Here is a 15,127-nt window from a genome sequence, read left to right on the forward strand (position 1 = left end):
CCACCTTGTGGCTGTTCATGTAGATCACAAGGACAGATGCATAATGATGCTTTGTGTTGCAATATGAATAGCCTACAACTGGCAGAACTGATCTGTTCTTCATTGAACTAATACAATTAATATTAAAGATCAGAACGCACATGTACAGCAAACAAATACGAATGTTCACCACTGTCTCTCAGTTACGTGGTCCCTAGCCCTGGTCCAGACCTAGCCCCTCTCGGAACCCTCTGTAAAGCTTTTCTGAAATTTGGATGTCACTTTGCGTAGGGTCCCTGTGCTTATCTATATTTTCGTATTGAAATGATAGAATGCGGACATAGGAGATATTCGCAGCGGTATTTATAGGTACTTATAGTTCACAGATTCAGAAGCCGTCAAAGGAAAAGAAGCTGTCAAAGAGCGCAGAAGGACGTTTCCGAAGGTATTTACGTTTATTTATGTGTGCGTACCCGGTGGCAGGGTGGAGGTGGAATAGTACCCCATGCTCTGGGTCTAAAAAATGTCAGAAACTTCAGTAGCATTGGGTTCTGCTTGTAGGGCTAGTCCAGACCAGTGCTTACAGCGGGTCTCTCTCTGACGCCCTGTGGAAGTCGCTTCCGCAGCCCTCTAGCGATTTTCTCACTCCAAGTGTTTAGTGTTTACAATTCCCAGTAAATAAACAAAACGACGTAACTACTCACCGAAACAAAGCCTGCTAGACCTTGGTAAAAGTCTATTCTCTGAGCTGGGAAGCGTCTCAGGTCCCCAGCTTCTCTAAAATACACTATTTTAATCATTAAATAAAATTAATCCAACCAGATCGGCGCAGGAAAAACCCGGAAATGCCGTAGTAGAAGAAATGACTGCCTGGTAAATTCAGGGTACATTGCGTTATTAAAATGGCACAACGTGCATTTTAGAGAGGAGCTGGGGACCTGAGAGGCTGAGATGCTTCCCAGCTTCGAGAATAGACTTTTACCAAGGTCTTCAGGCGTTGTGTCGGTGAGTAGTTAAATCGCTAGAGGGCTGCGGAAGGGTAACAGGTCATCTCGCCCCTTTGCCAATTCGCCCCCGCAAAAAGTGAAGACGGCTCGCCCCGGAATCTCGAAAAGTGAAGACGGCTCGCCCCAAGCCGTGGATAGCTCGCCCCCAAAGCGTGGATATCTCGCCCCACTGGACCAATACGTGGTCCCATCATGACTCCTAGATAAGTGCTATTTATACAACAGGCATTTGTACAGAATCAATATCATCCTTTTTGGCTCATGCTAGGCAATATTTCTCTATGTATGACATCCTTCTTGCAACCTTGGTTAATGTCCCTATATATGACAAATACTGAAAATAGGTAGACATAATAGACATAGATCTGCTATTTTCGACTATTTAGAAAATAGGACTACATATTTTCTTTTCAAACAAATTCAAATTCAAACTAAATTGAAATTAATTTCTTTAGCCTATAATGCCAAAATAGTAGCCTGACACATTTTTATTTCGTATAACCTTTTTAATGGGTGTGGCTAGCGATTCAGGTGCTGGAGCCAGGCTACCAACATAGAGTTGTTTAATACAAACAACAATCCATTGAATCACAACCCTGAGACTCCCTGGTGCCTCAGGTAGGCTGGTCAGTGTGCATATGTACAGGATCACATCATGAGTTCAGGTCCAACTTGGTACCAGTGACACAAGTTATCTCTTTCCAGTCTCACTCTGCTTGCTACACGTACTGCTGAAGCAGAATTCCTCATACATAATCTCCACGTCAAATAGCACTGATCTTTCTCCCATAAATTCTACTATTCAAAGGGGTCGTATGCTGAGGGTTATGTCTTTGGCAAGTTTCGGGGCAATATAACGCTCTTCTCTAAGCAGCCTTAGCAGAAGGTCCTGAGTGTCCTGAGGCCAGCGGTACAGCCTGGTGCTCTGGAGCCAGCTGGGAACATGCTTCTGTAACACACAGGTTCAACGGTTGATTTAATATACTTTACAGTCATTTGAGTCATTATAATGTATCTATCATCCGCATTGTACTTAAATACTCAACATTTTAAATTTTAAACTAAGCGTTATGAAAATATTCCCAAAATAGAGACACCAGGGTTAAATTAATGACTAGAGGTGGAGATTGGCTGATGAAAGCAGAGGTTGGATGGAATGAATGAATTTCCCAGCATGCCCCCCAGCAAATCCAACCCTGACCTTTTTTGTATGAGCCTGGAAGAAGGAAACAACACGAGGAGGAAAAAATGACTTGAAGGAGAGGATGTGATGAAGAGTGACCTATTTCTTTGTTTGTTGTTGCAATGCATTTTTACAAACAAATGCTACTCGGTATGCATTTCTATGTGTTAATGTTCTTCCCTGGCTCCATTCATGCACATTCGCAGCACTCATAATTACAACAGAGGGTACTGGTATAACTGAGTTCATGTAATGATCAAAACATATGATGGTGGATCATGGTGAATAGTTGGCTCTCACCAGTTTGTAATCATGTTTCAAATGCTAAAATGCTTTTTCCACTTAGTCCTACCTTGGTTGCAGAGGGAAATAATACTGGAACCAGTCTGAAATTCAGGCAGTGTTGTTGGATGAACTCATTTTGAAGCTGAACCAAGAAGAGAATAGTTAGAGATCATGGTGTTCTTCCTCACTCATTTAAACAAAGCTTTTTTTGTATGGGGGAGTGTGGGTGGACACGGGGGATTGTCATTCTGAAACAGGAAACAGCCTTCTGCAAACTGTTGCCACAGAACTGCAGCATTAAAGATGAATGCACTGGCACTAGCAATGTATATTATAATAGACTTCATATCTGCAGTTAATGTCGCTCACCTGCACAAGAGCCTGTGATTCTATATCTGCTACCATTTATATCTGCTGCTAAATGTAGTAACAATATTTTGCCTTATTTAATTTCTATTTTACCATAATGTGTATTTTACATTGAAGGGGGTGCGTGCACCCCCTGTGGTGAACAAACGCCTTCTAGGGGGTGTGTGACATGAAGGCTAATGGTGGTGCTATGGTTTTATTTTAAATATATGAACATAATACATATTATGCAAATATATGGCAAGTATATGCAGAATATATGCCATTCAGGTTCATATGTGAACATAAGTGGATATATGAAATATATGTCTCTAGCTTATACGACATATATGCACTATATGCAGGCGACAACTTCAAATAATATGTACCTATATGTTGCACTGTTTGCACATAAAACAAAAAATAAATGTTCATATAATTCATTTCCATGTGCCTCAGCTTCAGCTAGGTAACAGGGAGTGCACAGCCAAAAAGGTTTGGGAACCACTGAGGGATGGTGGGTGCAGGTCTAACTGACATATAAGTGATCTGTTTAACGTCTCATGAGGTAATTTCCTCATTATTATTTCATCATTTTCTTGCTGACACTTTAATCAAATTGAATTGAATTGAATTAGCATATATCATGTGGGTGAGAAGTACATGCAATGACATTGCTGTGCCACCGGAGGGTGATATTTCAAGAGGACATTCCATAAACATCTGTAAACATCACATCAAAGGGCAGAGTTGTGAATTAGCCTCATTGTGGAAGTGAAAGATAACAGATAACAAAGATAATCATGAGAAGGGCAGTTTCCACAGTTATTACATAAAATAATAAAATGTAACATTACCTAGATTTGAGACAAATCTACGAGTAAGACAAAAACAGGGATGGCAGGTTGAATGAAAGTGGTATATAAATAAATATGTTCCTACTGCTTACCTGATTGTGAATGTACTTAGTGTGGAGACCATGCTCATCTTCTCCGGCTCCCTCCACGTCTAGCTTGTACCTCGGGCTGATGACCATGATGATCAACACCGATTTCTGTAACAGACCATCTGGCCATCAGCTTACACTGCATGACCTCACAGATGCCCATCATCAACCTGCATGCCCTTGAACAAGACACCTTCCTGAAAAGTCACTCTGGAGCCCATTGTCAGCTACGCTCCTACTATATTCCTGTAGAATAGAGATGCCAATAGATACCATATTGTCTTGAGACTATAGCAGCTTTGGTCTCTACTGCATGGCTCTGATATAGAGTAATAAAACAAGTCAGGTTAGTTATTTGATCAAATCGGTGCACAGAAACCATGCATTAAGATTACAGACGGAGATTATGACATGTTAGGTTAGGGCCTAGACTTACATCATTCAGATAGCTGTCCATCCATTTGGTGATGTCCATTCTTCTGATTGGATTATCAAAGATATCAATCTGTAGATATAAAAAAAAGATGAATTAGGTTGTTATGTTGTAGTTTTTTTACAACATAGTATTCTCAAAGCAATTATTCACATATATTTTTCCATACACCCAAATGGCAGCACAAACACTAAAACTAAATCTTCAAAGAAACACCAGGATATGTCCATGAATACAAAGCAAGAAAAGCAGTCGATCTGCTATTATTGAAAATATTACAACATGCCCAAAATAGGGACGCCAGGTTGAAAGTGGTCAAAAATCAGCACACATCGGCTACATAATTTCTGATACCGATGACATCATAAAGGTTAAATACAGTATAGAGCTCAACCGTTTCACAGCGATTTTTTCCTCCTGGATGGTTTGGAATGTAAACACATGTCTTTTGGTTCGGCGGCGATCCACGCATTGTTAACAGCAGATCCGAGTCGCAAGTACAAGCCCCCGGCTGGCAAAATGGATCGCAGAACTGTGATTATTCTTTGCTTGCTACTGTCGGGAGATGTCCATTTCAACCCTGGACCGATTACTCGTTCACAAGCGAGGCTGCACTTACAGCAGCAACGGTTGCTTCCGCAAACAGCGACCGTTTCCATCGCTACGCACCACGCTACGCACCACGGCTTCCACGCCCTCCAGAGCGCCGCCTCCTGCACCACGGACGCAACTTCAAGATCGGCGCGGGATACCGCTGCAGGCGTCTTGTTTGCTGGGACCGACCCAACGGCAGCGATCATCGAGGAACATCCCCCCCTCCCCCACACCCCCAGTCAATCCAGGGCCACTGAGGACAATGGACCACCACCCTCCCCCACCCCAGCCGCGGACCCAGTATCACTGTCTACAGTCAACACGGCCACCATAAGGATGGATCTGACTACAGGCATTACCAGGTTCAACGGCGCCCCCCCCCACATTCCACCGCCCCTCCCCACTCACACTTCAGCCACGGACATTCCACCGCCCATCCCCAGTCACACCTCAGACTACTTCATCACCGACGAAATTAACACAATCGTCGCAACCAAAGGCCTTCACCTGTTCCATTTGAATGTAAATAGCCTCAGCCCTAAACTGGCTGAAATCAGGCATCTCTTTCAAAACGGTAAGGCAAATATCCTGTGTTTCTCTGAGACAAAGCTGGACCAATCCACCAAGGATCCAGAGATAGAAATAGAACACTATACTATCATTAGGAACGACAGAAACAGGCATGGTGGTGGCGTGTGCATGTATATTCACAAAGACACTGAATATGTTACTCGTACTGACTTACAGCATGATGAAATTGAAACTGTGTGGGTTGAATTAATTTTCAAAAATGCTAAATCAGTATTAGTTGGCACCGTCTATAGACCGCCCGATCAGAATGGTTTCTATGATATACTTGAGGGGTGCTTGGCTGGGGAGGATTGTGTAGAGAAAATCCTGATTGGCGACTACAATACGGATATGCTTCGTAAGGAAGCACCTGTGTTTAAGTCATTTAGTCGTTTTTGTGATCTGCACGGTGTCAGTCAGCTAATTACCCAACCCACAAGAGTGTGTGATTCTACTCAAACTGTCATTGATCTCATTCTGACCTCGGACAAATCCAGAATCTCCAAGAAAGGGGTTATTGTATGTGGGCTCAGTGATCATTTTATGATTTTCTGTACCCGCAAAATACAAAAACTAAAGTATGACTGTCACAAAACAGTCATATCTAGGGACCTCAAAACCTACTCTAGTGAGGCCTTTAACCGTGAACTGGAGAGTCTGGATTGGTCCGATGTGCTCAGGAGCTCACTAGTCGAAGAAGCATGGCTTGGCTTTAAAACCAAATTTACATCAGTACTAAACATCATGGCTCCTTTGAGAACCATCAGGGTCAAAACCCGCTCGGAGCCATGGATGAATTCGGACATTCTGACTGCAATGAAAGCCAGAGACAACAAATGCTCTGAACTTCTTAAATGCAAGTCCATGCTAGCCAAGCGCTTCGACAGTAATCTCCAAACCAAACTGTGCAACCTAAAAACCCAGTGTAACAAGCTAAGAAACGGTGTAATTGCCATGACCAAATCTGCCAAATGTAACTTTATCAATGATAAAGCCGAGGAAATCAAAAACAATCCTCGGGAACTCTGGAAGTTACTAAACAACCAACTAGGCTGTGGTCAGAAACTAAAAACCAGGTTTACTAACATAAACATCAAATCGAATAACACCCTCATCACTGACAAGCTTGATGTAGCCAACCACCTGAACATCTTCTTTACAAACATTGCAACAAAGCTGGTTAGCAAACTGCCCTCCCACTCTGGGCGTTTTGGTGTAGAGCACATCAAAGCCTTCTACAAAAACCTTGGTGTTTGTAAAGATGATTTCAAAATGGCAATGGTAACAACCGAGGAGGTACTTAAAAAACTGAGTGCCCTCCAACCCCACAAGGCCACTGGCCATGACAATATCCCCTCCAAATTTCTCAGAGACTCAGCCTTTTCCATAGCTCCAGTCATCACCCACATAGTTAACCTCTCCATCAAACAGGGACAGGTCCCCCAAGATTTTAAACTGGCCAAAGTAACCCCCTTGTACAAAAAAGGGAGTAAATTAGAACCCGGCAACTACCGACCTATTTCTATTCTAAGCTCCATCTCGAAAGTGATGGAAAAAATAGTCTATGAACAGGTTGAAAAGTATCTTGCCACTAATAAATTGCTGTACGAGTTCCAATCTGGCTTCAGAACATCCCACTCCACTGACACATGCCTCCTCTATTTGAGCGACCACATCAAACACGAGGTGGACGCTGGAAAATACTGCGGCATGGTCATGCTGGACCTCCAAAAGGCTTTTGACACCGTGAACCACTCCATACTGGTTAACAAGCTTAAAGCTATTGGTTTTGATAGCACATCAGTGAGCTGGATGCAATCCTACCTGGAGGGGAGAGAACAGATGGTGGAGGTGAACGGAACACTGTCCCCTCCCCTCCCAGTGAGCTGTGGCGTCCCACAAGGAAGCATACTAGGGCCTTTACTGTTCCTAATATATGTTAATGACATGACTTCAGCTTGTGACTGCAACTTGTTCCTGTTCGCAGATGACTCAGCACTGCTGGTCTCGGACAGGAACAAACTGCAGGTTGAAAAGACCCTCAGCTCTGAACTCGGTAGAATCTGCACCTGGCTCGCTGATAACAAACTATCCTTACACCTGGGAAAAACTGAATCCATCCTCTTCGGATCAAATAGTAATCTCAGCAAGGCAGATGGCTTCTTGGTTAGAGTGGGTGACAATATTATCACACGAAAAGATCAAATTACCTACCTAGGTTCCATCCTGGAGGCCAATCTTTCCGGTGATAAGATGGCCACCAACGTAATCAAAAAAGTCAATCAAAGAACAAGATTCCTTTACAGGATCTCCTCACTGGTCAGCAAAAACACCTTGAAGACCTTAACAGGAGCCCTCGTACAAGGTTTCTTTGACTATGCATCCACCTCTTGGTACCACAGCACCTCAAAGGCCCTTAAAACAAGGCTCCAGACCTCCCAAAACAAACTGGTCAGGCTCCTACTTGGCCTCACCCCCCGAACCCACCTCACCCCTGCCCACTTTGACAGGCTGGGATGGCTTAGGGTCGTCGACAGAGTACAGCATCTTGCAATGGGTCTGGTCCACAAGATTCGATACACCACCAAGATACCCATGTACCTGTCTAAATACTTCCTTAATGTAAACGAAGTCCACACCCACAACACCAGAGGGAGTGCAACAAACCATGTACAACCCAGATTCGGCACAAACAAGGGACTAAATTCTTTTCGCTCCTATGCCACCAAAATGTGGAACGCCCTACCAACAGTCATTAAGACATGTGAATCCCTTGACTCCTTCAAAACCGCTCTCAAAGGGCACCTACGGATGGCTGCAATTCGAAACTGGCCTCTGTAAAATCTGAATCCCCCCCACCCCCCCCACCCCATTTTCCCTCACTGTATATTGTATCTTTTCCCTTTTTTGCTTCCCATATGATGAATTTAGCTACATAGAAATGTCTATTTGTATGTCTCTAAATGTTTGTATGTCTTTAAATGTTTTGATGAATTGAACAATGTGGACCCTGTTGTAAACAAGTGTAATGCTTAATTGGGTCGTCCACTCACAGTTGACAGTCTTTGTATTGAGTTTGTGCTTAAAATGTACTGTAAATTCTACAAACTGTTAATAAATATTTCAATCAATCAATCAATCAAAAAACCGATATGGGTTCTAGTTTTAAGGGAGCGATGGATGACAAGAGGCACACCGAAGGTAATAATGGCTGGACCTACCGAAGGGTTAAAACCCTGATCAATGAGAAACTTGGTGAAAGGTCTCATCTCCGCTGCTGTGTCCACTGAATATGTGATGAAAATATTTCCTGTAATGCAAAAGATAGCGTCACATTTTGAATCTTTTATTTTATAAACAACATTGCTGAGAAACTGGCCCTACTTGTTTGTCTCCTCATCTCGAGCAAGAATATGCAGCCTGCTTGATTTTCAGTTCCAGACACACAGGAACGCACCCAGGGTGCCGGCCCGATTCCGGCGAGCCGCCCCGCGTCCGAAACGGTTGAGAATTGACAGAGTTACCGTGTGGGGGTCCCTCTACTGTACTGTAGTGTACTGTACTGGCACACCAAAAATCACCATATATTCACTTAATATGTGCGTGTGTGTTAGGTTGCGCACAGGTGGTGAAAAACAACCATGCTGTTTTCGTGCTTAGACCCACCCAGCCAGCTACCCAGCCTGCCCAACCAGCCAGCCACACACATAGCTCCGTAAGGGAGTGGTTGCACCACTACAAAATTGGAATAATACTTACTGCACTCCGCAGGCAGGCTGATGGTCTTCCGGATCTCCGGTCCTGGCCCTCTCTGGTACGTGGTCACCACACTGACTTCACGCATCACCTCTCTACCAGCAACCACGTGAGGATCGGGCAAGGCCACATTATGGGCAGGCGAGTCTTTCATATACAGTTGGTTTCGGTTTGTAGGTGGCCTGCAGAAGGAAATCATCACAAAGGATACAATCGTTGTTTTATACATGACACATGATCGCTTTCAATATACGAAATATTACCGGTATATGAAATTAATTTGCTGGACAGTACTGAGACAAGAAAGCGACGGCAGAAAAGAGGGATGATAATTGACATAGATCCTTCTGAGCTAGAAAGGAGCCACAAAGGTTTTATTTAAGGGTGGTTAACAGAGTGTGTATTGTTCTTGTACATAGCCTCTGAGTAGCTCTGGTCCATAGCAACGATATTAGGGCTATATGGACCAGAGCTAGCCACTGAGCAGCTCCAGTCAACCAGGCTAAACCGGTATTGGCAAACTCAGTGTCAGCTGGATAAATCATGTCTCATCCCTGGGAACAATAACAGGTAATGAACATTCATGATCAACAGTGAACATCCGTTCGTGAACCGTTTGTTGGACAAGAGTCTTTACCTGTGTGATGCTGGGTGGTACTGCGGCTGCCTCCGTGGGTCCACATGGTGATTACAGAGATGGTCGTTATGAGCACGAGGGGCAAAGTTTATGGGCAGCTGGCATGGCATTGGGCATGGCCTGGGACAACACTCACGCATGCAGTGGTGGACTGGGGAGACCAGGCAGAAGACATGAGGGCACATGGGCACACGTGTACACATGCACGGCATTGCAAGCGCACACACGCACGCACAATATGCATGACAGACAAGAACCAACTCACAAAGCTGTTAGCAGCAGACACACTCAAATGAACACGTCCTGAAAAATAGCCAATCTACAAGCTGGCATGGGCCCTTGTGAGCTTGTAGATTGGCGATTCTCACAGAATGATCACCTATTTCAGAATAGGGGCACTAATTCGGGGATGGTATTAACACAAGCTGATCATTTTCACTGATATTGTTTTCAGTACTAGGCATATCATATCGTTAAATACACAGATGATCAATTATTGATTGTGCCTGTATGTTTGTATACAACACTTACCTTGACCAGCAGGTGTAAAAGGTGCGAGACATGGTGGTGGTGGGGCACGGTGAATGTTGTTAAAGTCAGAAATGAGAGGCAAAGGGGGCTCCAAGCTCTCCATGGCAACAGAGCTTGGTGAGTGATTGTCCCTATAAACACCCCTCTCTCTGCAAGATGGTGGCCATACATCAGCAGCATAACCCCTGGCCATCAGTCCTGTTTGGCTGAGCGGCAGTGAACAGTCATCATAGTAGGACTCTTTAGGTTCTGGGTGATGATGATGTGGGCCATGGTGTTGCCACTGGCTCACAGGGGGCATCTCTGTGTTCTTCAGGGGCCCACAACACTGCTTGCCAGAATCAAGCCACATCAGATCCAGCGTAGAAGAGGACATACATGTAGATTCATCAGTCTCCACTGGAATGCTTCGGAGAACCCCTGAAAATGACAACAGACACGGAATCACAAAACAGTCTCCCGCTGCTCTTATATTGGTGTGGAAATATTCTATTCAATACAATAGAATATCATAAATACCTTTTTGAGAGTTCATTCTTTCACAAAGGTCTCAGGATTATTTTTGGCACGATAACTGAAAATAAAAGCAAAGGTTGTACAAAAGTAGATATCTTTGCTTTGCTTAACACGATATCAATGAAGACAACCCTATACGCACTTATTATAGTCTACATAAACATTAATGGCATAACTCCAAAATAGGAAGAATTCAAAGTAGTCAGTCTGAAATCACAACATGATCAAAGCAGATAGGTAAAACCTGACAATGCATGTAAATAAAATACATAAAACTATACTGTCTCTCAGACCAGAAATCTCTGTTCTAGAATAGGGCGTACTGTATGTTCTACTGTATTTTGTGTAGAAAAACAACAAAAACAAAGTTTCCCAGGCTTTCGTTTTCTGAGTATATAATCTGTATTCACGTGATACATGCACACCAGTACAAAGGTCAGGATCTTTGAATCTAACATTACGCTCAAGTAGGTCAACTTTGACGACGTAAAGCCAAAAGATTATTATAATTCACATGTAAAGAATAATGGTTATTGTATTGTCACACCTACCTTTCTATTATCAGTATCGCTTATCCTTCCAAGGTGCAAACCGGTTCTAAGGCTGAACAGGAAGCATTCCCACTATTTGTTCTCTTGAGATATGAGTGAGCGGGAAGTCCCTTAGAACCAGTTATGCAAATAATAAGGTCACGTGCATGCATCCAAATCTACCAATCAGGACTGCGTTTAAAGCAAAGCAAAGATATCCAAGACCCAGTCAAGTTTAAACCATGATTTACTAGAACAACACAACTAGACATAAAATATGAGCTGGGTGTGGCTGCGCACCTGTTGTGCATGGACTTGATCAAGGCACAACAGGTTAAAACTAAAGAGAAGCTGGTCTGTGTTTACTTTGAGAGCTAGAAGCCATCGGTCCCATAGCCTTAATGCAAGGCAGAATTAAGCATTAGGGCTATGGACCAGAGCTACCATGAAACCTCAAACCACACCCACACTTTTACACATGGAAACATTATGCACAAAGCTTGATTAGCTTATAACTTTTGCTTGATTTTATAGTACATTGTTAACTTGTTTTTTCCTCTCACTTTACTAGAACTGAACTAGAACTGTTATGAAAACTTTATTCTTATTCTTATTAAAAGGAGTTTCAGTTCATGTTTTCTTCACCTGCATTGCATAATGCTGGTTTCTCTGTATGAAAAATGATGAGTCAAGGTGAGTCATTTTCAGGCACATCTTCCATGAGCCTTGTAAAGATATACAGATGCTGTGTCTTTTCAATGTTCAACAAAAGCGTCCATTTTACTCAAGAACTAATAAAAAAACAAGCTGTCAAAGAACCTTTGGTCAGTTCTTTCCGTCCCAGCTCTCCTCTCTGTATTTGATGTTGGTCAGCACCACGGCGACGGGGTCCCTGGCGGTCACCGGCGGCGGTGGCGAGGCCTTGCGGATGGAGAACACCTTCATGGTGGTGTGCGTGATCAGGGAGCTCAGCTCGCGCGTCCTCGGCTTGCACGCGACCACGCGGACCAGCTCCTGCCGGAAGCGCCGGCTCACCACGCAGTAGAGCAGGAAGTTGGTGGTGGAGTTGAGGTTCTGCAGCATGTTGGCCACGTCGCTCGCCACGTTGATGGGGATGCTGTAGTCGTCGCGGTCGAACGCCTCCCGGTTGTACTTGGTGCGCAGGATGCAGTACGTGACGAAACGCGGCAGGCTGAGGATGACGAAGGCCGCCGACACCGTGCTCAGGAGTATGATGGTCCGCCGCACCATGCCGCGGGCGCTGCGGCCGCGCATCACGCGGCACTCCTCCTTGGTGAACAGCTGGCTGGCGCGGGTCAGGTGGTAGGCGATGAGGTAGTTGAAGACGATGACCAGGACGATGGGGATGCAGATGGAGAGGGAGGTGGTGATCCACACCAGGACCGTGGTGTAGGTGGCGGCGCGGTAGTGGCACATGATCAGCGTGACGTTTGCGCCCTCCACGGTGGTGGTGTTGATGGGGGTGCTTTTGCTTACCCAGGCTATGGGTACGGAGACCAAGTGAGACAGCACGATGATGCCGCCGCAGGTCATCCTGGTGACGCGCGCCTGGGACAGGTGCTGCCTGGTGGCCGCGCTTTTTAGGACCAGGTAGCGCTCTATGGTGAAGACCACGATGATCCACGAAGAGCTGTAGAGAGATCCATTCTGGAAGATTCCCAGAATGCCACACCAGGGGTGGGAGTTCCAGAAAGGGCGCACCAGCCAGAAGGTCAAGGTCAGGTCTATCAGGCTGACCCACACCAGGTAGAAGGTGTCCACCACGGCCAGGCAGCTCAGGTAAACGACAGCCGATTCCGACATGCCGCAGTTACGGAAACAGATCATATAAAAGGTGAAGAGGTTGGCTGGAAGGCAGAGTGGAGAGTGGGGATAAGACACGAATACAAAACAGGAGAAAATATACTGTATATTTGCAGTTGTACTAATGATTCGCTGCAAATTAGGTTTATTGACACAACACACAAACTGTCAGCTATTTGCGATAAACAAAGGAAACGATTCAAATATCTCAACATACATAATCAACCTAAAATGCCACTTTCAATGACTACTGCAGTTTATGACAAGCGTCTTTAGTACTTATTAGAGTGACCTTGTCTGTCTATTATATGAACTTACATGAACTTACATGAAACTGTGTAGAGTCCTGGGGGGCTATAGCCTATTATATGATATAATACTATAGGCCTACTATATTTATCGTGGACTGTAAAATCTATTCTACAAATCCTAATAAGATTTTCTTGTCTTCATATAAATACATCAACCACAAATGTCATAAAACAATACACAAGGACATGCGTATGTACCTGGAACACCCATACTGAACAGAAGTGGGTAGTAGACCTTCTGGAGATTTATGAAGAATGAGAAGTTAGTGTCTTCCATGATTCACTCAACACCAAGCAACAGCATACACGGCGACACCTGCAATAAAGCCATTAGGGAGCTGCAAGTATTGATGGGAGAGAGGAGAACAGTACATTAGACAAATAGCCGACTGATGAGGAGTTACATCATAGAAAAACCACTACACGTTTCACTTTGTGCAGGACAAAAAAACGTTTAGATAAAATGAAGCAGTGTGTCCTCCTTCATTGTTTGGTATAAGTTAAAGCGTTACATGTGCCGACGTCTCATCAGTTGATGGGGAATTTAGTCAAGAAATGTGAAAATAGTATGTTGTTTTGGTCCAAATGCTCAATTTGTCGTCCACAGTGATATTACTTTATTACATAACATTTGCCATTCCCCTAACCCCACTGACTCATCTGTCACACGGTTACAGGTGTATTCTAGGCATATGTCACAATTGGTGAGCATTTGGCATGCACTATGAGCCTGTGTATAGTGGCTATTTTCAACAAAAACATTTGGTGCAAAGACAAAGAAAGGAAGACCCATTGGTGATGAAAAACATATTGAAGAGCAGTTTCACATGTATTCATTCATATAGTATAGAAGACAGCAAACTCATTATATTACTCAAATAGTGAAGAACCTGCTTTATTGACCTTGTCAAGCAAATCATTTGTTATTTAATTCTACAGCTACTGTATGAGTGTGTTACTTACACAGAGGTGCATGCCAGCTGGTTTATAGATCTCCACTGGGAAGGCAATCCGTGGTCTGTGATATGAGGAGGAATGGATGATATGACCACAGCTGGCACTCATACTGTAAATCCTCCCCTCTTCTTAGAGGAGGGTCTAATCAGTAATCACCTGATCTACCAATTATGACATTTTAACTACTGTAGAGACAGGTAAAAACATTATGACGGTATCTGACAAATATTGTGTCATTGTGAATTATCATGTGATTGATACAAGATTTGTAACAGAATAAGGGTAAAGTTAAGCTAAGTAGAACATAATAGAGGAGAGATGTTAAGTATTTATTTAAGAACTGAGATTTAGCAAATTAGTGTAACAGACTGCTGCTGTAAACTAGAATCCCCATAGGGAAATGCAGGTGTTGTATCAACAACAAGCAGAATGTACATACAATGTAGAGATATGAATGAAAATAAAATTTCGTTGCTGTCGGGAGGAAACCATGCACCTATAACTCCATTTTGGTTTTAGATATTTTTTTGCAGTGCTATAATTGAACATTATTATATACACCCTTTACGTCTGTGCATTGGTTAAAAACATATTTAACTAATGAAAAGTAATAAGTACTAGTAAAAACTAAGCGCTTCGGACAAAACCTCTTAACTCCATTGGACTCTCAAACTGTCTGTCAAAAGAGCTAACTCCACCACCTCTCCCCGTCATGCAAGT

The 15,127-nt window shown here is 43.6% G+C and overlaps 2 protein-coding genes across 3 annotated transcripts; both read right to left on the reverse strand.

Annotated features, from left to right (window-relative positions):
- On the reverse strand, positions 1 to 11,419 carry traf3ip2a (TRAF3 interacting protein 2a). Of its 2 annotated transcripts, XM_083790218.1 has the most exons (11): positions 11,337 to 11,419; positions 10,789 to 10,843; positions 10,270 to 10,689; positions 9,739 to 9,889; positions 9,105 to 9,283; positions 8,567 to 8,655; positions 4,185 to 4,253; positions 3,752 to 3,856; positions 2,522 to 2,596; positions 1,675 to 1,935; positions 1 to 175 (listed from the first exon to the last, which is right to left on the reverse strand). In XM_083790218.1, exons 2-10 carry the CDS (start codon positions 10,802 to 10,804, stop codon positions 1,789 to 1,791), a joined length of 1,251 nt encoding a protein of 416 aa, XP_083646344.1. In that variant the 5' UTR covers positions 10,805 to 10,843; positions 11,337 to 11,419; the 3' UTR covers positions 1 to 175; positions 1,675 to 1,788. The 2 variants fall into 2 exon arrangements, with proteins under 2 accessions (XP_083646344.1, XP_083646345.1); XM_083790219.1 differs by lacking the exons at positions 1 to 175; positions 1,675 to 1,935; positions 2,522 to 2,596; positions 3,752 to 3,856 and adding an exon at positions 3,902 to 3,994.
- Positions 11,420 to 12,140: 721 nt separating this feature from the next.
- LOC310876928 (putative G-protein coupled receptor 139) lies at positions 12,141 to 13,727 on the reverse strand (the record flags this gene model as incomplete). Its single annotated transcript, XM_083790577.1, has 2 exons — positions 12,141 to 13,183; positions 13,649 to 13,727. The coding sequence occupies 2 exons, from the start codon at positions 13,725 to 13,727 to the stop codon at positions 12,141 to 12,143; spliced, it is 1,122 nt and encodes a 373-aa protein (XP_083646703.1).
- Positions 13,728 to 15,127: the final 1,400 nt, after the last annotated feature.

The sequence above is a fragment of the Protomyctophum parallelum genome (assembly GCF_964188405.1).
Source record: "Protomyctophum parallelum genome assembly, chromosome: 19".
Taxonomy (NCBI): Eukaryota; Metazoa; Chordata; class Actinopteri; order Myctophiformes; family Myctophidae; genus Protomyctophum; species Protomyctophum parallelum.